Source organism: Pteronotus mesoamericanus, unplaced genomic scaffold, assembly GCF_021234165.1.
Source record: "Pteronotus mesoamericanus isolate MK-2021 breed Mesoamerican mustached bat unplaced genomic scaffold, CSHL_Meso_final scaffold_128, whole genome shotgun sequence".
NCBI lineage: Eukaryota > Metazoa > Chordata > Mammalia > Chiroptera > Mormoopidae > Pteronotus > Pteronotus mesoamericanus.
Genome location: NW_026555305.1, coordinates 2,467,781 through 2,490,172, shown reverse-complemented (window position 1 = coordinate 2,490,172; position 22,392 = coordinate 2,467,781). Strand labels below are relative to the sequence as shown.

At 61.5% G+C, this 22,392-nt stretch overlaps 1 protein-coding gene across 2 annotated transcripts; it reads left to right on the top strand.

Moving 5' to 3' along the window:
• The first annotated feature begins 926 nt into the window (after positions 1–926).
• SSC5D (scavenger receptor cysteine rich family member with 5 domains) lies at positions 927–22,021 on the top strand. 2 transcript variants are annotated; one of them, XM_054588195.1, is made up of 15 exons: positions 927–951; positions 1,455–1,481; positions 1,788–2,096; positions 2,260–2,379; positions 2,568–2,681; positions 2,994–3,302; positions 4,197–4,514; positions 4,729–4,905; positions 6,563–6,880; positions 8,360–8,920; positions 8,993–9,307; positions 9,463–9,630; positions 16,620–16,784; positions 20,405–21,029; positions 21,198–22,021. In XM_054588195.1, the coding sequence occupies exons 1-15, from the start codon at positions 927–929 to the stop codon at positions 21,946–21,948; spliced, it is 4,302 nt and encodes a 1,433-aa protein (XP_054444170.1). In that variant the 3' UTR covers positions 21,949–22,021. The 2 variants fall into 2 exon arrangements, with proteins under 2 accessions (XP_054444170.1, XP_054444169.1); XM_054588194.1 differs by having other exon boundaries at positions 20,405–22,021.
• The last annotated feature ends 371 nt before the right edge of the window (positions 22,022–22,392 follow it).

Sequence of the window (22,392 nt, the reverse complement as noted above, 5' to 3'; positions counted from 1 at the left end):
GCCTTTTCCAGTCTGTTTCCGAACCACCCCCTTCTGTCTGGCTCCTCCTTCCCACGAGTTGACATTAATTGTTGGTGGGGGTGCTGGCCCAGGACAAGGGGAGGCGATGAGCTCACAGCAGCCCCGCGCCCAGCCGGCCCTCTGACTCACGCTCCCCATTACCGAAGTTTTCCGCCTGCCCGCTGCCTGGTGCGGAGTGTGAGCGCGCCTGAGTGGTGTGCCGCCTCCCGCCCAGGCCTCGACCTTGGCTCTGCCCATCCCCCACCCCAGCTCCCCCAGGGGACGCACAAGGTCGACCCCTTCTCCCCGAGATGGGGGGTTTTGCATGCAGCTGGGGGAATGGAGAGAGGGGTTTCTCCGTCTCCTTTCCCAATTCAGGAAGTCCTTCCTGGTGTCTGGCTGGAAGCCCTCTTGCTGCTGAGCCATGATCCCCAAGCCCAGCCACTCCTGGGGATCCAGGCTCCAGCCCCTCCGCCCTGCTCCCAGCATGTGGATTCCCCGGGTGGACAAGAGAGCAGGCAGAGGGTGGGCACCCTGCCCACCCCTCCTCCACGTGCACCTCGTCCCTTTCCCCGCAGCCTGCCGTCCCGTCCCTTAAGCATCTCTGCCCCCCCCCCCCCCCGCCGCAGCGAGCCTGGCCGGCTCTGTGTGGGTGTTTGCAGTTGGACACCCTCCCTCCCGCCCGCAACCCCCCTCCTCCCCAGGCCTCAGCCGCTGGCCAGCCCCCTCCCCGCCCCCCCTCCTGTCCCCTGCTGCCTCCTCGGCAGCCTCCCTGGCTCCTGGCAAAGCGTCCGGCTCCTGCCTGCTCCTCCCGGGTCCAGGGCGCCTCCGCAGGCGCGTCCCCCGCCCGCCCTCCGGTGGCTGCTGCCTCCTCCCCTCTCTGCTCCCATCCCCTCTCACCCACCCCTGCCCCGGACTCCGCAAACATGAGGGTCTTGGCCTGCCTCCTCGGTGAGTGGCCCCTTCTCCTTGCAGGCTCTGGGGCCTGGGCCCCACCCCCTGACCCCTGAGCTCATCCGCTTGAGGAACTCAGACTTCCGGGGCCCATTCCCAGTGCTTGGGGTGCAAGGCATCTGCCCTCCCTGCCTGACTTCCCCAGGGACCCTGCCTTCTGCACGCCCGGCCCCAGTGTCTGCGGGGCGCAGGGACCTGCTGGGCCCCCACCACCAGCCCTGACCCCTTGGGGGCCTTGACCCACCATTTGACCTCTAGCCAGGCCTCGGGGGAGCACCAGGGCCTGGTCCTGGCCCTGACCTGCGGCATCTGGGTCCCCTCCTCCTGGGCCCCGTCTCGTTTCCCTGCCAGTGGGGGTTTGCTGGCTCAGACGTGTGACGGGGTGTGTGTGTAGGGGGGCCGGGGTGGTGCTGGGGTGTTCGAGACCAGGGGCCTGCGCTGGCGAGAGGACCCCCAGGCTTGCCCCTCACTGCCTCCCACCCCTCCACCCTCCCTTCCAGCTGCTCTGATGGGGATCCAGGCCATCGGTAAGTGGCCCTGAACTGTCCCCCTGCTGGACTCGCCCGGCCCCGAGCCCATCCCGTTCCCGGCCCTGCCCTTCCGTGGGACCCCGGCCGCCCTGATCGGGCTGTGACCTCGGGCCACCTTTCCCCTCAGAGCTCGCTGGGCGGCCTGCCAGCCGCTCCCTTACAGCAGGGACCGCTGCTCCGCGGGGCGCCCGGGCCGAGGGGTCGCCAGCAGCAGCCAGGGCGCTGGCCTCCCGGTCACGCCCTGTAAGAGAGCCCCTGGCCCCAGGCCTCCGGGATGTCACGGCTTCCCCTCTGTCCCCGCAGAGCGGCTGCGCCTGGCCGACGGCCCCCACGGGTGCGCGGGCCGCCTGGAGGTGCGGCACGGCGGGCGCTGGGGCACCGTGTGCGACGACGGGTGGGACCTGCGGGACGCCGCGGTGGCCTGCCGGGAGCTGGGCTGCGGGGGGGCGCTGGCCGCACCCCGAGGCGCCTTCTTCGGGGAGGGCGCCGGGCCCGTGTGGCTGAGCGAGCTGGCCTGCCGGGGCGCCGAGGGGCAGCTGGGCCTGTGTCCCCACCGCGGGTGGAAGGCCCACGTCTGCTCCCACGAGGAGGATGCAGGCGTCGTCTGTGCAGGTGAGGACCCCGAGTCTCAGTGCAGTCGCTCGGAGGGGCCGGGGGTCCTAGCACCCCCGCTGGAGCCAGCGGTCTCCCTCCAGGACCCTGACCTACCACGGCGGGGGGTCCTGCCCGGCCCTGCGCAGAGCGCGCCCTGCCTTAGGTCCCCTGCTCCCCGCAGGTCAGCGTGTGGCCACCTCGAGGGACACAGAGGACGTGCCCTCACTCCTGGATGGAGACCGCTGGCCGGGGCTGTCTGGGGAGCTGCGCCCCAGCTCTCAGGAGCCCCCTGTGACGCAAGGTGAGCCCACCTGCCCGCGCCCTCTCCTGCTCGGCCTTGACGGGGAGGGGCCTTCCCCTCGTCCCGTGGCCCAGGGGACAGACCAATGCCCATCTCCACCCCAACCCTGAAAGTCCCCTTGGCCGCCCCCCAGGCAGGAGGAGGGATGAGTGGCTGCTGACCTTCCTCCCTGCCGTCTCCTCTTCCAGCCCCCCACCAAGTTGGGACCCCCCAGAGCAGCTCCCGGAAGAAGAGCCCGCGGCCGCCCAAGCAGGCCAAGTCCACCAGGGCCCCCTCGCTGACGGCCGGAGCCCCCCGCCAGGGTCAGGCCCGCCCGCAGATCTGGATGGGGGGAGGGGACCCAGCCCCGTCTGGACCTGCCTGGGCCCCGGGGTGCCCTCCTGCTAACCTGTGGCCCTCAGGGTTCATAATCAGGCCCGGCCCCCCGCACCCCTGAGGGAACCCAGGGGTCTGCCCGCGGCACCCAGGCACTCGGCCCCGCCCAGGTCCTTGCTCTCCCTGAACAGCCTGGCAGGCCGGCCGCCCTCAGGCCCCTGCCCCCTCCCGGGGGGGGGGGCGTTTCCATCCGCTGCCCCCCTGCCTCACACGGGCCCTGTCTGCGTCTGTCCCCGCAGAGCGGCTGCGCCTGGCCGACGGCCCCCACGGGTGCGCGGGCCGCCTGGAGGTGCGGCACGGCGGGCGCTGGGGCACCGTGTGCGACGACGGGTGGGACCTGCGGGACGCCGCGGTGGCCTGCCGGGAGCTGGGCTGCGGGGGGGCGCTGGCCGCCCCCGGCGGGGCCCGGTTCGGCCAGGGCTCTGGGCCCGTGTGGATGGACGACGTGGGGTGCGGAGGCGGGGAGCAGGCCCTGCGGGACTGTCCCCGGAGCCCCTGGGGCCGCAGCAACTGCGACCACAGCGAGGACGCAGGGCTGGTCTGCACAGGTGCGTCCTGCGCCCGAGCCTGGGCCCGCCCCGCCGCAGGGCCAGGCCTGTGGCGTCCCCCTGGGGCGCGAAGCACAGGGCGCGGGGCGGGCGGAGGCCGGAAGGACCGGGTGGGGCCCAGAGCTGGGGCGGGGGCAGCCAGGGGTTGGCACGTGGGGCCACAAGCAGGGCCCAGCTCACGGGAGGTAAGTTGTGGCTTCACAGACGGCTGTTGTCAGGGAGACGCGAACCCCACGGAGGTGCCCGGGGAGCTCGGCGCCTTAACACCATGAATTCTCAGAGTGACCTGGTTCGGGCCCTTGTGTCCGTTATGAGAAGGAGTAAGAGGAGACTTAGGGCAAGTTTCTCAGTTGCCTCTGGCCTGCTTCCCGCCCTAGATCACTGACTTGGGGTGGTCCCCCCATTGCCAGCGGGTAGGGATGGACTCCCCCGCAGCGGGGCGTCCCGGCTCCGACCGATGAATCCCCAGCCCAGACGCTCCCTAGAACCGACAAGAGGCCACTGTGCGGACTGGCAGTTCTCAGTGGGGGGCGGCCACGCTCTCCCCACCCCCAGGCCCCCGGGGGTGTCAGCAACAGCTGCAGACATTTTTGGCTGTTGCCGCTGTCGGTGCTCCGGAGCCCAGGCTGCTGGCCAGATGTGCTGGACGGTGGCCAGGACAGTCCCCTCAGACAGGGACGGTCACCCAGGGGTCACTTCAGGAGACCAGGGAGGAGGATGGCGGGGGCAGGGCAGCCGTGCCTGCTGCCCCGGGGCGGCGGGGACACAGGCGCGCCGGCCGGGCTTGGGCGCTCAGAGAGGGGCTTTCCCGGGGCCGTGCCCTCGCCCGCGGCCGCACCGTGGGCGGGCGGCGTCACCGTCCCGTCTCTGTTCGCCTCTCTCTCGCACGTGCAGGCCCGGCCCCCCGGCTGCGCCTGGCCGACGGCCCCCACGGGTGCGCGGGCCGCCTGGAGGTGTGGCACGGCGGGCGCTGGGGGTCGGTGTGTGATGACGCCTGGGACCTGCGGGACGCCGCGGTGGCCTGCCGGGAGCTGGGCTGCGGGGCCGCCCTGGCCGCCCCCGGCGGGGCCTTCTTCGGGGAGGGGGCCGGACCCATCCTCCTGGACGACCTTCGGTGTCGGGGAAACGAGACGGCCCTGCGGCTCTGCCCGTCGAGGCCCTGGGGCCAGCACGACTGCCACCACCAGGAGGACGCGGGGGCTGTGTGTGACGGTGAGGTGCCCGCGGGCGCGAGGCGGAGGCTCGAGGGGAGGGCGGGCAGTGGCGGGCTCGTGTGTTTGCCTCGCACTCGCCAGGCCCCACTCCCTCCGTTCAGGCTGCCCATGGGCCCCAGCTTCCCCGAGAAACCCCCTCCTGCATCCGTGGCCTCGGGGGGCGGCCGGGGCGGGGTGGGTGGTGACCAGCCCCGCCCCTGGCCCTGCTCCAGGTGTGCCTCTCGTGTATGTCCCTCCCACGGTCCCCGCAGTGGGCGGCAACGGCTCCGTGTCCAGGGAGGCAGCGTCCCGGCCCCCACCCCCCACAGCGCGCCCAGCCTCCAGGACGGCGGGCATTTCGCCTCCGCCTGCCTCCCCCGCTGCCCCTTGGGAGCCTGGGCCCGAAGCTGGTGAGTCCGTTCTCTCCCCTCAAAACAGGGCCTTAGCTTCTGTTTGCTCCTCTGTTCGGCCTCAGTCAGAGACTTTCACGGGGACCAGGAGAAGACAAGCATGTGCAGAGGGCACCGGGCACAGGTCTGGAGCCCAGAGGCCTCGCTCGCTTTAGCGGTCTTGAATGCATGACCCTTTCTGAAGACAGCCTCCTTCTCACCACTACTGAAGGGATTGGTCAACCGTGGCTGTTGTTTTAAAATCTAGGCTTTATTATTTTACCCAGGGACGGTGAGGCCAATAGACCGGAGAAAACTGTCCTTGCAGGGGTCGTGGTCTCCATTCCCCCAGAAGAGGGGACATGCCATGCCACACATGGCCACATGGGGGCACAGCAGGGCAGCCAGGAGGCAGAGGGAGGTGGGGAGCCGTGGGCGGAACCCTTGACTGGTTCCCGCCGGAGAAGCAGGCCGCGGTCCGGTGTGTGGTACCTGCCCTGGCGGATGAGGGGTGTGAGCCCCACAAAGGAGGTGGAGGAGTGTGGGCTCTGAGTGGGCTGGTTTGCATGCAAATGGCAGGATGCAGCCGTTTCCTATCTCTGGAGTTGGCCCCGGGGAGGGGCAGACCCTCCGGCGTCAGCAAGGCCCCGAGATGTCTAAGCCTCAGAATTACAGAAAATAAACAAGCATGATTAACACAGCTGTCTCTTCAAGGCTGGAAGAAGCGGGGACTAGTTCCCTGTTAGTGAAGGCTTCTTCCTGCTTTTTCTTTCTTTTTAAAAACATTTTATCTATTTCCAGAGAGGGGGGAAGAGAGGGAGAAAGAGAGGGAGAGAAACATCCGTGTGTGGTTGCCTCTTGCGCCACCCCCAACCGGGGACCTGGCCTGCAACCCAGGCACGTGCCCTGAGTGGGAATTGAACTGGTGACCCTTTGGTTCACGGGCCAGCGCCCAATCCACTGAGCCACACCAACCAGGGCCGTTTTAACCATTTTTTAGTGCACAGTTCAGGGTATCATGTGCCTTCAAAATGTTGTGCAGCCATCACCACCACCATCTCCAGGGACCCCAGACCCACTCCGTGCTAACTCCTCATTCCTTGTCCCCAGGCCCCAGCACCCACCACCACGCCTGGCTGTCTCTATGAATTGGGTGACACGAGGAACCTCATTTAAGTGGAATCATAGAGTGTTTGTCCTTTTGTGGCTGGTGTTGTTTAGTATAATATGCTCAAGGCGCGTCCATGTTGTGGCAGGTGTTGGAATTGCCTTCCTTTTTCACGGCTGCATAATATTCCCTTTGTACAAACAGACCACGTTTTGTCTGTGCACTTATCCGTTGATGAACTTTTAGAATGTTTCACCCTTTGGCTTGTGAGTAGTGCTGCTATGAACCTTTGCATGCCAGAGTCTATTTGAAAACCCGGTTTCGCTTTTTTGAGTAGGTTCCTAGGCGTGGAACTTCTGGGTCACATGGTAATTCTAGGTTTAGCTTTCTAAGGCACCACCGGACTGTGCCTGGCTCTTTATCCCTGTGCCTAATGCCAACAAGGGCAGAACGCTGGCCTCAGGAAATGCTCGCTGCTGGGAAGGAAGTTTGGACAGAGGGGAGGTGGGGGAGGATTCCAAGAGCGGATGGCATCCCCAAATCTCATTCTTTGGGTCTCCCCCCCGCCAGGGTCCCCCCAGCTGCGGCTGGTGGCCGGACCCAGCAGGTGCTCAGGCCGGCTGGAGGTGTGGCACGCCGGGCGCTGGGGGACAGTGTGTGACGACAGCTGGGACCTGCGGGACTCGGCTGTGGTCTGCCGGGAGCTGGGCTGCGGGGGAGCTCGGCAGCCGGACCCTGATGCTGGCCGCTTCGGCTGGGGCGCCGGCCCCATCTGGCTGGATGACGTGGGGTGTGCAGGCACCGAGGTGTCGCTCCTTGACTGCCCCGCCGCTCCCTGGGGGAAGCACAACTGCGCTCACAATGAAGACGTTGGTGTCACCTGCACTGGTGAGGAGCCCCGGCCATCCGCTGGCTCCGGGAGGGCTTCCCGGGGGAGGGGACTGCAACTAACATCCACGCTAACGTGGACTGAGCACCTGCCTCCTCAGCCCCGGCCCTGGGCCGGGCATTTTCACACACGTGTGACTGTATTCACACCTCACCGTAAGTCCCGGGTGGGGGATGATATCTTCATTTTTCTGTTGAAGACCCTGAGACACAGAGTGGCTTGCCCAAGGTCACACGGCAACTAGGTGACAGTGCAGGGGTTCTTCCTCCTCCCCCAAGAACCAGGGAAGTCTCCCGCACAGAGGGGAGCTTTGTCCTCCCCAAGACGAGAGGCCGGGGACAGAGGGGGACGGGGGCGTGGGGAGGAGCCAGCGTGGAGCCCCGCTTCGGTAAACACGGGCCTCCGGTCTGTCACTCGCTTAACGGCATTTCCTGAGTGCCAGTCACTGAGCCGGGCCCTCTGCACGCGGTGACCACGGCCTGGCCTTTGAGAAGCTCCCAGCTCACGGGGCAAAAGAGGCACTGACAAATCGCGCAAACCACTGCGACGTGTTAGAATTTGGGAGGTCCCAAGACCGTCCGCAGCTTCTGTAATATTCTGGAAGGACTCACAAAAATCAGAAACACTCATAGCCAGGGTTATGGTTAATTGCGGCAACAGGACCGAGGCTACCGTCCACCGAGGGAGCAGGCGTGTGGGGCAGGGTCCAGGAGGCGCGGGGTGCAGCCTTCTGCCATCCTTTCCTGGGGGGTCTGGCAACATGCATGCCAACCAGGGAGGCCCCCAAGCCTCCCCGCCCCTGCCATAGTGTCAGAGTTTTCATGGGAGCTCGGTCAGGCGAGCAGGCTGGCAAAGGTGACACTGTATCAGACAGGACGTTCCAGGGGCTTCAGGTCGCCCCCAGAAGCCAGGGGCCAAGGCCAGACCTTCCTTTGGGCAAAGTTAACCCTTCACTGCACACAGTGCTAATCCGAAAGACGTGGGGTGAGTAAGTGGCAGCTGGAAAGACGGCGTCAACCACTGGCCTTGAGCTGAGGTGCTCTCCCTGTCCTCCCGAGGGCCACAGGAGCCACAGAAGGGTTTTAGGCCATGCAGTGACCCGTCAGGCCTGGTGCCGCTCTCGTGGTTGGTGACAGCTGGACGGGGAGGAGGGGGGCCCACCAGAAGGTACTGGAAGAAAGAGACGGGGGACGGAAGGACGGGCCGGGTGCGGAAAGTGAGGGGCGTAGGCCAGTCCCATCATGAGCGCGATGCCCAGGGGGCGGGGACGGCGTCGGGCTCGGCCGGCCACTGCGCCCAGGTCAGGCCCATGCCTGGCTCACGGTGGGTGCTCCAGAGATACGGTGACAAGAGTGAATTGGATGAACGGGGGCTCGGTGACTGACTGGGGTGGGGGAGATGAGAGGAAGGCGGGGCGAGGATGGGTGACCTCGGCGCTATGGCGTCTGCCACCGTCTGTCTTCCGTTCCGCCTTCCAGGGACTGCCGGCGTGGACTCCATCTCAGACCCCTTCAGCTGGCGCTGGTTCCCCGGCCTGGGCCGAGACCCAGATGCCTGGCTCCCCGAGGAGCTGGCCACCAAGCCCTCTGCAAGGCTGACCCCCAGCGTTCCTGAGAAAACCACCAAGGCCCCCGGGAAGATGCCCAAGAGCACTAAGAAATGGGTGGCCAAGCACACAAAGAGGCCGACCACTGAGGCCCCCGGGACGCCCACCCCTAAACAGTCCAGGGTCCCGGGCGCCCAGGGTCCCCCAGAACTGACCTCCCAGACCACCGCAGCCATGACCTCCGGGGCCCCCCATGGCCCGACCTCACGCACCACCACAGCGCCAAACCCCTGGCCCCCCTGGGAACGAACCTCGAAGACTGTGACAATGCCAACCACTCAAGATCCACAAGAGATGACCTCTGAGGCCACAGCCATCAAGCGAACGCCTCCATCCTCTGCAGAGCCATCAGCCAAGACCCCAGGAGAAGGTTCTCCAGAGTCATCCAAAGACCCAGCACCCTCCCCGCCTGGGGGCACCCCTGGGGGGTCAGGTGAGCGGAGGGCACGCGAAGGGGTGCGGCTGACCTAAGGGGACCCCTCCTGACCAAGGCCTTCCACTCCAGGCCCCTTCCGAGTTCGTCTGGCCGACGGGCCCAACCGCTGTGCTGGCCGGCTCGAGGTGTGGCATGCTGGACGCTGGGGGACAGTGTGCGATGACAACTGGGACCTGCGGGACAGCACCGTGGCCTGCTGGGAGCTGGGCTGTGGACGTGTCCGGCCCCGCGTGGGCAAAACCCACTACGGCCCTGGGACCGGGCCCATCTGGCTGGATGATGTGCGCTGCAAAGGGACCGAGACCTCGCTGAGCGACTGCCCTTCCGGGGCGTGGGGACAGCACAACTGTGACCACGAGGAGGACGTGGGGCTGACCTGCACTGGTACTTGGGACGGTGGGGTGTGGGGGACACAGAGTCAGGGTGCCGGGGGTCGGGGGCCCCAGACGCTCTCCAGGAGATTCTGGAAGGGGAGTTTGAAGAGCAGCCGGGACGTCCCAGGCCAGTCCGGGCTCAGACCTCTTCCAATGTCTTCCAAGGCCACGCTGATGAGGAGGACTATCCCCCCTGGACCTGGGACCCCACCTCGGGAGAGGACCTGACCCAAGGGACCACTGCTGCAGGGGCACCTGGACACACTGTCTCCTGGGGCAGCACCCGGAGCCCCAGGGCCCCCTCCCCAGCAATGAGGCGCCTTCCAGGCCCAGGTGAGGAGCACGGCCAGGTGGGGCGGGGCCTCCAGGCACCAGCTCCAGGGTTTCCAGAAAGACCCTCCTAGATGAGCGGGTCTGGGTCTCCGAGACTGCGGGCATGTTTTCTCCGCTCCAGAACCTAAAACCCTTCCCTCCTGGGGCTTGACCAGAACACCCCTCCAGAGGCTGGAAGAGGAGACCCCCGTGTGTCTCCGAGAACAGATCCGGCTGCGCCCAGCCGAGCCCGCGTCCTCCCCCTAACCCGCCAGGGCCTCTGGGGTTCCGCCGCGATACCCAGAGCCGGACCCCACAGCCGGCGCCGCCCTGTCGCCACGTTGTCACCCCGACCCGGGCCCCCTCAAATCCTTTCAGGAAGTCCGTGCTCTGGTCTGGGTGGGACTGTGGCTCAGAGGTGGGGTGGGGACACCTGGGTGGAGGGCTCTGTCCGCAGCCTGACCTCTCCCTCTGGCCAGCCCACACCCTCTCTCCCCTGTGTCTGCGCTACTTTGACACCTTCCGTCTCGGCTGCCACACTGGGGCTGTCACCTGCCTAAACCCCGTGTGGTCACCACCTGCGAATTCTCTCCACTTTCTCTGCTCGTCCTCCTGTCCCTGTGTGCGCGCCCGTAGGTGTGTGCACCTGCGCATGCGCGAGATCCACGTTCCCGCCCACCTTTGTGCTCGGGTCCACGGCTGTTACTTCCGTTTCCGGTACTCACCATCCGTTTCTGTGTCCCACCACCTGTCCCCTGAAATGCTCCCTCCTCAGGGTCCCACCTTCCTCCCTCTCGCTCTCAGCCCACTCCCCTTTCCTTTAACCCCCTTCTCCAAGCCTCAGGACCACTTTGTCCCCTGTCGCCCCCTCACTCCCTCACTCCCTGTTCCTCACACGTGGCTTCTCCCCCGGTTCCCTCAGGCTCTCAGGCATCGCCATTTCTGCCCCTTCTAGTCTGTCGCACCAAATATGCCCCTGCGAGCTCTCCATTTCTTCATGCATCTCCCACACTCTCCCTCCCTACCCCCCACAATGCCCTGCCTCTGCCCCTGTCCCCTGCCACTTGCCCCTCCTTCAGTCCTCAGAGACTCGCCTCCTCGGGTCCCCTCAGGACGGCCACGCCCCTCGTTCCCTTTCCCTCCTTTTCCACGAGCTCAGCACGCATGCGTACACCGCTGAGGGGCGGGGCACAGTATAGAAGGGTGGGAGGAGCCAGCGTCAATCAGCCTCCCGTCTTGTGGAGTCACCGGCACGCTGCGCCTCTGATTGGCTGGCTGGTCCACGCCAGAGGCAATAAAAGCCAGAAGAAGGTTGTCCAGGTCCCAGAGGTAGCTGCCAGTCTCATGGCTGCAGGCCCAGTGGGGCAAGGAGAAGAGGGGTGGGCACCAGGGCCTCCACGATTTGAGGGCACCCAAGTTGTGAGTTAGGGTGTAATCTGCCAAGTTTCTAGAGGTGATTCTCCTCGGTGCATTGTAGTCAGGATTCCAGAGCCTTTGTTCGCTGCCTTCCGGCTCTGCCTCCCTATCCCGTAGCGCCCCCTCGTGGCGGAGATTGTCATGCCGGGCGCGGGCAGCTGCAGAGGAGGCCAGTTCCCGCCCTGAATGGAGAGGGTCCCTTCTTGGTGCGAGAGAAGGCAATGCATGAGCAGAGATCCGTCCAGAACTACACACTGCGCAGGGGAAATCCTCAGGAGAGTCACAAACACAACCTCAGTAATGGGAAGACTTGGAGGGAGGGGCGGGGGTGGTATGTGGGGAGAAACCACAGACATGAATTCCTATCCTCACTAGCAAGGTGACCTTGAAAAATATGACTGCCTCTTCGAAGCTGTTTCTTCCTCTGGAGGGGGGAGAAAAACAGCTCCAGGACTCCTGTCTGGAGCCTAGGAGAGCTCGCTTACTCTGCGCTACGCATGCCTGTTCCAACAACTGGGCGACAGAGGTCTTATTGTTACCGCGCCGCACTTGAGATCATTTTAAATGGTTTCACACACATTTTGCTCATTGGGTTGGCAAAGATTCCCGAGTTACTGGAGTAATGACAGACGTGAGTTCTGGAGTCCAACTCCCTGGGGTTCAGCGGTGGCTCCACCGGGATTAGAACTAGCTGGGTGACCTTAAGTCATGGAGCAAAATGTGTGTGAAATTGTCAAAAACCACAAACGATTACTCGAGTTATTTACCCACAATGAACAACAGCTGCAGGCTCCCTGGGAGGGAGTGACTGTTTTAGTTGAGCAATAGGGGAGACCTCACAGAGGGGGTGGCATGACCTGCACCCGCGACCCCAAGGGGGAGGGCATCCTCGGGGCAGCAAAGGCTGCAGCCGAGACGGTGGCACTGCCGGTCCAGGACGTGGCCATCTCCCCGAGACTGTCAGCGCTACCGTGCATTCAACTGTGTCCATTTCTATGGCGGCCATAACACCGCCACACATTCCGTGGCTTAAGACAACACTATCTTACCTTGCAGTTCCGCGGGTCAGAGGGCCAACAGACGCCTCAGGGGCTGCGTTCCCTCAGAAGGCACCAGGGGAGAATCAGCTCCCTTGCCTTCTCCTGCTCCCAGAGGCCACCACGTTCCTTAGTTTGTGGCCCCTTCATCTTCCTCCAGAGCCAGCAACTTGCATGCGTTTGACCCTTCTTTGTCTTCACCTCTTTCTCTGTCGCTACGGCTGGGGAAAGTTCTCCAACGTTGAGGATTTGGGTGATTATATCGGGCCCCCGTTGGTTTAATACAGGATAATCTGTTCATCTCGAGGTTGGCCCTGCTAGTCACATCTGCAAAGTCCCTTTTGCCACCTAAGGTCACGTACTCACGACTTTGGGGAGCATTATTCTGTGTGCCTCAGGATCTGAGCTGTAGAGACTCAGCAGAGACTTTTTACGTGTTCGTTGAATGAATGAGAGACCAGCGTCGATCTATACAGCGCATGCAGGAGATGAGGCTGGAGGCTTGCCCAGCTTGGAATGTCGTTTTCCTTTTTCCGTAAAGCAGCATGTCGTGAGGCTTCCTGCACGGTGGAATTTGGAGACGCAGACACTGATCCGTGTGTCAAGGGTCTGCGGCGTGGCAGGCATGGGTGCTCATCCCTGGGGACATAGCAGTGGCAAGTAGAGCAAGGGAGGGGACAGGGAGGCTGAGTTAAAATTTAAACTTGGGTGGTCGACAGATGACTCACCAAGGAAGTGCCATTTAAGTGACCACATCAGGGAGGAGACGGAGAAAACCACGCAGATATCTGTTTGGAGGGCATTCCATCCAGAGGGAACAGCATGTGCGAGGCAGTGAGGCGGGCGTGCATTTAGCTGGTTCAAGAAACAGCGACGAGGTCAATGGGGCTGAGGTAGAATGGTTGATGGGGGTGGTGGCCAGAGAAGAGATCGGTGGTCCGTTGGCTGGGAGTGGGAGCCTGGGGGGAGCATTCCAGGCAGAGGGAGCAGCATGTGCAAAGGCCCTGAGGTGGCAGCTTGGGAGACCAGCGTGGCTGGAGTGGAGCGAGCCAGGCAGGGGGCAGTGATAGGTGGTGGGGCCGGAGTCCCGTTGTCATTGTATGTGCAAGTGACAGGCCTTGGCGGAGCATTGCAAGCCAGGAAGCACATGACCACACGCGCATTTGCAAAGCAGTGACTCGGGATGACGCATGGGGAACGCGTGCAGGGAGACCAGGAGGTCTTTGGAGAGGCGACAGTGGCCTTGACCGGGGTGAAGCGCTCGTGTCCAAGCTGTATCCGGGGGTTGAGCTGATGGGGTCTGGCGGTGGGGTGAGGAGAGGGAGGCAGGGGACGGGGTCCTGCCTCCCCCTGGGTGGGGAGCGCTGCAGGGCGCGCGCAGGCTCCGCGGCGGGAGTAGGAACAGGTGCAGGGGCCGTGACGTGTGGCACACCCGGACGGAGACGTGAGATGTTAGACACGCAGTCCTGGAGCCTGCGGGCACCTGGGCAGCCGCCGTAAATTGGCGGGATGGAACTTGAAGCTGTGGGAATGGACGAGGCCAGGCAGATAGAGGGCTGTGTCTCATGTTGCTCCCACGCTCGGCGGGGAAGGCGCGGTGACTCATGAACTCGGGATATCACTGTTTGTTATGGATGCGTGAGGTCATAGGGAGGGGAGGAGCCCCAGGCTGTGCCAAGGCGCATTTAGAGGTCAGAGGGTGGTAACAGAAACAGTTGCTAACGGTCACAGCTTACTCTTCGTGTGCAAGGTGCCATCTAAGTGGCTTAATGCACTTGCTCCCCATGGAAACTTGCGATACAAGTACTGTCCTCAGCCCCATTTTACAGATAAGGAAATCGAGGTACAGAGAGGTCAGGACGGCAAAGGATGACCGAGGCAGGGAAGGTGCGTGCGATGGAATCGGTTCTGAGGAAGCAGGGGCAACAGAACAGGGCGCCACCGCGTGGAGGGTGAGTGAAAGCTCACCAGGGAAGGCGTGGGGTGAGGCTCGGGACGTCTGCACCCAGAGGGAGCGAGGTCCCCAGTTACAACCGGGTGCAGCTGCCCGGGTCTGAAGCTTGATGTTGCCGCTTAGCTGTGTGACCTTGGGAAAACTCCTTGCCCTCTATGGGCTTCAGTCTGGTGGTCTGTAGCGAAATCGCGTCTCCTCCACCCACCCTCACCCCATGAGACTGCCAAATGGCGGTGTCTGATGGCGCCAAGGATGTGGGGTGAAGTGGGGCAAGGTCACCCGCACCCTCTTGGGAGGCCGTTCGCCTCCCGCAGCAATCGCGCAATCGTGTGTTGAAGAATTCTCGCCCGCGCCCGAGGACAAGGACTGGGGTGCAAGGAGCTCCCTGGTGCCATATTTGTGACAGCGAATCTTTGGCCACAGCCCAACTCCCGTCAACAGGGGCGTAGCTAAATCAGCGCTTGTGTGTTCTGATGGCAGAGTATTACCGAGAGGTTAAAATAAAAGAACGGGAGGTCCAGGTATTTCATTCGAAGAACAGTTTACCATGTGCCAGGCCCTGGGACCCCATGGAGAACAGGGCAAGGTGGTCCCCAATTTTACAGGAAGCTGAGTCACGGAGAACTGAAGCCATGCGCTCACACAGCTAGGAAGGGGCCCAGCCAAAAGCAAGCGGCAGGAGGGCGTCTGCGGTGCACACACGAGCGCAGTCTGAGATCGGCCGAGGGAGCCACGGCGCGGAGAGGCCCCATGGAGTCCTACGTCTGTACTTAAGGGGCAAAGACATGCTTGGGCATAAGCTAAGTTTCGGGCAGTGGTTTCCCCGGTGAAGGAAAGGGGTATAATTTGCGCTCACAAGGGCCAAAATCACTATGCCCTGCTGCTTTTGAAGAAATGTATATTTTATATATTTACTTATAGAATTTATTTATTTATTTTTAGAGAGAGGGGAAGGGAGGGAGAAAGAGAAGGAGAGAAACATTCATGTGTGGTTGCCTCTTGTGCGCCCCCTGCTGGGGACCTGCCCCGCAACCCAGACCTGTGCCCTGACTGGGAATCTCGAACCAGCGACCCTTTGGTTCGCAGGCCAGTGCTCAATCCACTGAGCCACACCAGCCAGGGCAGAAATGTGTATTTTAAGGAGTAAAATTCACACGCTATGGACCCTGAGCCGGTGGCCCTGTGTCTGAGCCTGCCGCGAGTGCACAGACCCAGGAGTGTGCCCGCAGCTGCTGGGCCGACATTGTAACAGGAAGACAGCTTTAACTTGTGTCGTAAAACCCAGCATCTTGAGAAGACATCTTCAGTGATTCACCACCAATGGCTTTTCCCCCAAAAACTTTTCCCCATTTTTAATTTTTCAGGTCATCGTGCTGCTAATGTTTTCTTTTTTAATCCTCACCTGAGGATATGTTTATCGACTTGAGAGAGGGAGGAAGCAAGAGAGAGAGAGGGCAGGACGGGGAGAAAGAGAGAGAGGGAGAGAGATGGAAGAGAAACATTGATCAGTTGCCTCTTGTACGTGCTCTGACTAGGGATCGAACCCACAACCTAGGTATGGGCCGTGGCTGGGAATCGAACCCACAGCTCTTTTGATGTGCGGGACAGCGCTCCAACCAACTGACCCACCCAGCTAGGGCACCGCTAATGGTTTTTTTAAATTTCTAATGAGTACGGCCATCGGGTGGGATTTCACAGCTGTCCCCTTGCAGCGCTTAACAGGCACAGGGAAGGCACTTCGCTAAGAGCAGTTAACAACATGCTCTTACTGAGGTGCCCGCTGTGCTGGGCGTCACAGAGAAAACTGGCCCTTGTTCTCACCGTGTCATGTCTCATCGGGCGACAGAGCAAGGGACGTCCGCCGTGGGGACGGCTGGCCCCGGAGCCCACGGGAGCACAGCCAGCACCCCTGGTGTCTCAGACACCGCTGTCCTGCCTGGTTTGTGTGCAGAGTGGGGAGGTGTCTTCACGGGCTCTCGGGGACAGAAGACGGGGGAAGGAGTTGCGGGCGGGCTAACGGAGCAGGCGAAAGCGAGAGGTGCGGAAGGGCTGGGTGTGAGCAGAGCGAGGGGAGGAGGAGGCGTGGTGAGAGCGGGCGCGGCGGAGGTGGGCGGCACTGGGCGCTGGAAGTCGGTCAATTGTCAGATACGCAAGTTATCTCTCAGCAGAGCTGCTGTTAAGTTTTCAACCAAGCAAGAGGACTGAGTTATCTTCCTATTCTCCCTGTATAAAATGGTATATGTAATATATACATATTACGGAAGGATAAGTTCTAGAAAGTTGTTAGGTAGAGATGTCCATGAGTATTCAGCCAAAAAACGTAGGGAAAATAATATTATGGAACTATTCCAGGTAGTTTAGTAATAAAGATATCATTGGGTTGTTTTCCTGGGGGAAAAATGTTCTAAATGGGCCGCTTTCTTCCCAGTTTCTGTTGTTGATCGCCGAAACATCCCACCTGCGTCGCCAAGGTGGCTGCAAGGTCAGCAAGGAGATTTGGGTGATGGTCCAGTTGGACCCACTGAGGCCTGAGCGGGGGCCCAGTGGGAGCAGAGGGTCAAGATCAAGGGCAAGGGACATCCAGTGATCCGATCTCTCGCCAGGTGCTGAGGATGGGCACGAGCTTTCCCAGACAGCGGAAATGCCTTCAGGAGGGGCCGTGGCCAAGCGGACCCGCCCCACGGGCGCGCCTGGACCCGCTCTTACCGCCGGCACCTCCAGGAGCCCCGGCGATCCCTCGCCAGCTCCAAGGGTCCGTGGAGACGCAGGTAAGGCTCGCGGCTGGGGCGAGGGGACAAGGACGTTCGCGTGGCGGGCTAGAGAGACGATGCACTCCAAATTCCCCACTGGCGACCCACGTCTTACCCCAGGAAGACCGAGCAGAAATGTGCCCTGATACTTACAGGGCGGTACTGTCCACAGGCGTGGCCCTCCACGGGGGGCAACCGGCAGGCGATCTCCGAAGATGGTTTGGAATGTCACGACCGGGAACCTAGTGCGGGGCGGGGCGGGGCGGGGGGGGGAGCCCAGGGATGTTGTGACACGACCCACAGTCGCAGGGCAGCCCCCCACTGAGCAAAGAATCGTCCAGTCTCAAACGTCAGCAGCACTGAGGTTCAGAAACCCTAGCCTGTGCTCTGCAGGGCACTCGGACAAGCCCATGGGAAAGTGGGTAAAAGTAAGGAACAGGTTATTCCCAGAAGCGGAAGCCCAAATGGCCAACGAGAACAGGAGACACGCTCACCCTCACGAACAGTCAGAAGAGTCAAAACAATGCCAAGCGGGGGAAAACGTGAGAGATAATACCGTGCGTGGGTGAGGATGTGGGGAGACGGGCCCTCCCGCTGGGTGGAGCTGCTTGATAGAAGCCAATCCAGCAGTACTGAGTGAAGTTAAAGACAATGATGAATTGTGACTCAGCAATCCTGCTGTTACAGAGAAACCCTTGCCCGAGCCTGCGGGGAGGCGTACATGGGCAGGTTCCTTGGCATCTCGCAAGATCAGGGAGTTGGAGGCAAGCTAAGTGCCCAACAGTCGGGGAACGGCTAAGGGACAGGCCGTGGGACTCTACGCAACAGCTCGCGCAGTGACCAGCTGTATATACACGGCAGCGTGGATAGGCATTAACAACATTTGAGGGAAGAATGAGGTTTCTCACAGCAGGCGATTTGCAAATTCACACACGCAAAAGCACACACACACATGTACTAACATAAATACATATGTGCCCCTGGCTGGTGTAGCTCAGTTGGTTGGAACATCCTCCTGTAAAACGAAAAGTCATGGATTTGACCCCCAGTCAGGGCACATATCTGGGCTGCGTGTTTCCGTCCCTGGTCAGGGAACGTAAGGGAGGCAGCTGATTGACATTTTTCTCTCCCTCCCTTCCCCTCTCTCTAAAAATCAATGAGCATGTCCTAGGTGAGGATGACAAGGAAAACAAAAAAAAAAGGAGTGTTTGGAAAAAATAACAAAACAGGAGGAGACATTGTCGGGGCTGTCGGTGACAACATACAGAGCAGCATGATGAGCTTAGCTCTCTGACAAATTAAAAACCGCCACCGCTCTGGGTATCTGAACCCTGACAGTGTCTAAGCAAGCTGCGCTTCTCGAAATAATTAAAAACGGCCAAGATTTATCGAGCAATATGCTACGTGTCAGGCACTATTCTAAGCACTCTCTACACTTTCTTCCTTTCATCCTTGTAACCCTTTCTTCCTCGTCCCCATGGAGATGCTGTAATTGTGCCCATTTCACAGCTGAGAGAAATGGAGGCACAGATGTTCATGATTGACAGTGTAGATAATCACGAGTGCGCTTAATATGCTCCAGGCATTGTGCTAAGTGCTCAGCACACACACACAGTCTCCCCGAATCCTAATGACAATTCCATGTGGAAGGTTCGAGAATCACCCACGGTTTATGGATGGGGAAGAAACTGAGATTCCAGGCAGTTAAGTAACTTGCCCCCAGTCACCCAGCTGGGCTTTCACCCAGGCAGCCTGGTCGGAGGCCAAGCTCCTTCCTCAGCTGCTTCTCCGAATCTGCAGGCAGATGGCAGGGGGGCGGGGCGTACCTCAAGGCCTACAGAACAAGTGGAAGCTACCCTACAGCTACCAACGTGGGTGGCGATGTAAACTTAAATGGGTCAAAAATGTGAGACAGAGCCCTGGCTGGGCAGTGTAGTTGGAGGGTCCCCCAGTGCACCAAAAAGTTGCAGGTTCAATTCCTGGTCAGGGCACATACCCAGGTTGTGGGTTCAGTCCCTGACTGGGACGTATACGGGATGCAACCGATAGATGGCTCTCTCTCACGTCGATCTCTCTCTCTTTCTCATATCATATAAACATAACCTCCCATGAGGATTTTTTAAAAATGTGAAAAAGGCCCTGGCTGGTGTGGCTCAGTGGATGGAGCACCGGCCTGCGAACCAGAGGGTCGCTGGTCGGATGCCCAGTCAGGGCACAGGCCTGGGTTGCAGGCCAGGTCCCCAGTAGGGGGCACATGAGAGGCAATCACACATCAATGGATCTCTCCCTGTCTTTCTCCTTCCCTTCCCTTCTGTCTAAAAATAAAAAAATAAATAGATATAAAAATGTGAAAAAGAAAACAGTTTCTTAGTGGAACTAGGCACATTTTCAGTAACCCCATGTGACCACGCAGGACAGCACAGAACACTCCTGTCACTGAGAAAGTGATACTTAATGGCCTAGACTCTGAGTACAAAGCACCTGGGTTCAAATCTTGTCCTTTGTGAACCTTGTGTGTGCGCGTGCGCATCGCAGGTGCATGACTTTGGGTAAGTGACCTACCTTCTTGGCCTGATTTTCCTCATCTGTAAAAAGGGTTAAAATTCACACTGACCTGGAAAAAGGGACTTCTCATTCGGGCCCACAATTTAGGGGGCGCTCAAACCCTCAGTAATCAAGGTAAATAAAATCTTTAAAAATATATATATATATATTTTTATTTAGTTTTAGAGAGGGGAAGGGAAGGAGAAAGAGAGAGAGAGAGAGAGAGAGAGAGAGAGAGAGAGAGAGAAACATCGATGTGCAAGAGAAACATCGATAGGTTGCCTCTCAGGCTGCCAAGCCCAAGCCCAGGCGGCGGCCAGGTCTGTGGGGCCACGCCCAGCCCACGGAGCCACACCAGTCAGGGCAAGAAAAACAATCTGAATGCAGTCGCTTTAAAAATGAAAGTTAATGCAAAAATAAGCCACAGTGAACTACGTATCAAAATTTTAAATAAAGGACAGGATCCGACCTACCTCACCAGACTGCCCCTGATCTCGCCTCTGTCTTGGGTTGAAATTGTAACTTTTTGTTCATTGTGGATTTTGCATTCGTTTTGCTGGGTTTAAATATGACATACAAATATTGGTCTCGATTACTGAGGTGACCCTTCGGAACCCTCCTGCACCACCCCTCCCGGCGGCATCTCTCACACTGCCCCGCGCCCCGCCCGTTTATCACCACCTCATCCTCCTCCGCCCTCCCCGACCCCATCCTGCCCTGCACCCCTCTACACCCCCACATTCCCCAACTTTCCCGAATTCGCGCATTTCTCGCATGCTCCCGCACCCCCTCGTCCCCCACCGACGATCCGGCATCCTCCCGCATCCATTACCCCGCGCCCCCCCGCCCCGCCCCCAGCCCGCGGCCCCCGATCACCCATCCCAGCATCCACCATCAGTGAGGGCCGCCAGGTGGCGCCTGGAGACGTCGGAGGAGGCGGGACGTGGAGAGCAATGGGGCGGGGTGAAGTCTGCCGGCGACCGATGACATCACGAGGCTCTGCATCTTCCTATTGGCCGTTCCGCCCCTGGGCGGGGTGGGCCGTGGGGTGGGCGGGGCAGGCTGACCTCAGCGGTCCATCTTTCCTTCTCCAGGTTCTGGGAGGAAACCGTGGCCCGGTCCGCGGCTGCTACGGCCCACAGAGGCTCGGACCGCGCCCCCCGCCCCTTCTCCGGGCCCACCACGGACCTCCCATTCGGCGCCACAGCTCATCCCCGACGCAGCGTCGCCTTCGACGGAGGTGACCTCGCCCCCTCCAGACACTTTGCCACCCAGCCCAGACCTGGCCTCCTGGAGGGACTCTGACCTCGCCCAGACAACTTCTGGCCTTACGTTGTCCACCCTTGATGCCACCGTGGTTCCAGCGCTGACCCCTGAGCTTTCACCCACCCCACCGCCCACCTTGCCCAAAGAACTGACCTCTGACCCCTCCGCACCCGCAGTTGTGACTCGTCTTTCCCCGAGTTCAGAGCTGACCCCAGAATCTGACACAGCCCCGGGCTGGGACACCGCTCCACACCCCAGCACAGTCCCAGAACCTTCCAGATCCCCAGACCCCTCCCCAAGCCCTCCCCCCGCCACCACGCCTCCCTCTACGACGGCGTCCCACCCCACCATGACCCTTAACGCTACCACGACCCCTCACCCCACCACGACCCCTCACCCCTCCACGACCCCTCACCCCTCCACAACCCCTCGCCCCGCCACGACCCCTCGCCCCGCCACAGCGTCTCACCCATCGACACCTTTCCCCGCCATGATCCCGCCCCCCACCCCTCATCCCACCACAACTGCTCAACTCACAACCCCTAAACCCATTACAGTCCCTGACCCCGTCATGACCTCTCACCCCACCACGACCCCTCACTCTACTACAGCTACTCCCCTCACCTTGACTCCTGACCTCACCTCAACCCCTGCGATCACTACTAAGTCGCTCCTACCATCCTTGGAAGCAGGACTTCCCTTTCCCACTCCAGAACCCATAGTCAAGCCCAGCCTGCGCCCCCGGTTCACCTTCATGAGGGCCCCGCCCCCCTCCACACCCCATACTTCGAGCCCAGAGTCCTCTTCAGCCTCAGAGTCCAGCCCCTCCTGGGCTTCTCCAGCCCCAACCGCGGACACACCGTCCACCGAGGACTTCACAGCACCCAGAAGCCAGAGCCCCAAACTGACCCCTCCACGTCCTCCGACGCCGCACTCAGCCTCCGACCCCACCACCGAGCCCCCCGACCTCCCCCAGCCCCCCACAGCCCATCCCATAGATCAGCCTCCTCCCGACAGGCTCAGTCCAGGGCCCACCTCCGGTCAGAGCCCAGGCCCCGTTGGCCCGTGTGTGGCCCCAGAGCCCCCGGTAAGGGTCATGGCTTGTGAGCCGCCTGCCCTGGTAGAGCTGGTGGCCGCCGTGAGGGACGTGGGTCGCCAGCTGCAGAGGCTGACGCAGGCCCTGGAGCGGGAGCGGCAGGAGCGCCACGCTCTGGGACTGGGGCTGACGCAGCTGGTGGAGGCTGCCCAGGGGCTGGGGCAGCTGAGCGAGGTTGTGAGGAGACTGGCCGAGGCGGCCTGGCCCCCCAGCACGCCGGCGCCCACCACCGCCGCCCCCGAGGAGGAAGAGAGGCCGCTGAGGGGAGACGTGTGACCCCACCTGGGACTCGAGGGGGCTTACGACCCTCACAACCAAAGAAGGAGAACCAAAGTGTCACATTAAAAACAAGAGGTGGATGACCTTTCTGGGGGACTAGAGGAACCCAGGAGAGATGGAATCGCAAGACTGATCTGTGTGTGACTCTCGCAGATACTGTGCCCGGTGGGGAGATGCTGTGATTCTGGGGGTGAAGATGGTGCCCGTGAGGATGGTGGTGGCGGTGGCGGTGGGCGTGATGGTGGCTCTGAGGGTGGTCATGTGACGAAGATGGCCATGGTGGCCGTGGCAGCGATGGTGGTGAGGATGGCTGGTGGTGAGGATGGTGGCGGTGTCGACGGGGGTGATGAAGATGAACGAACGCGGTCCTGGCGGCGCCGGAGATGGGCGGGGAGCGCGCGGAGGAAGCCCCCCGAGGGCAGAAACCTTTGTCTTGTTTAC

Bases quoted from the DNA above. Each gene is read 5' to 3' on its own strand.
- SSC5D (XM_054588194.1), top strand. From the start codon at position 927: ATGAGGGTCTTGGCCTGCCTCCTCG. The intron at 4,515-4,728 runs GTGAGGTGCCCG...GCCCTGCTCCAG, and splicing joins CGCGGGGGCTGTGTGTGACG to GTGTGCCTCTCGTGTATGTC. The intron at 4,906-6,562 runs GTGAGTCCGTTC...CCCCCCCGCCAG, and splicing joins GGAGCCTGGGCCCGAAGCTG to GGTCCCCCCAGCTGCGGCTG.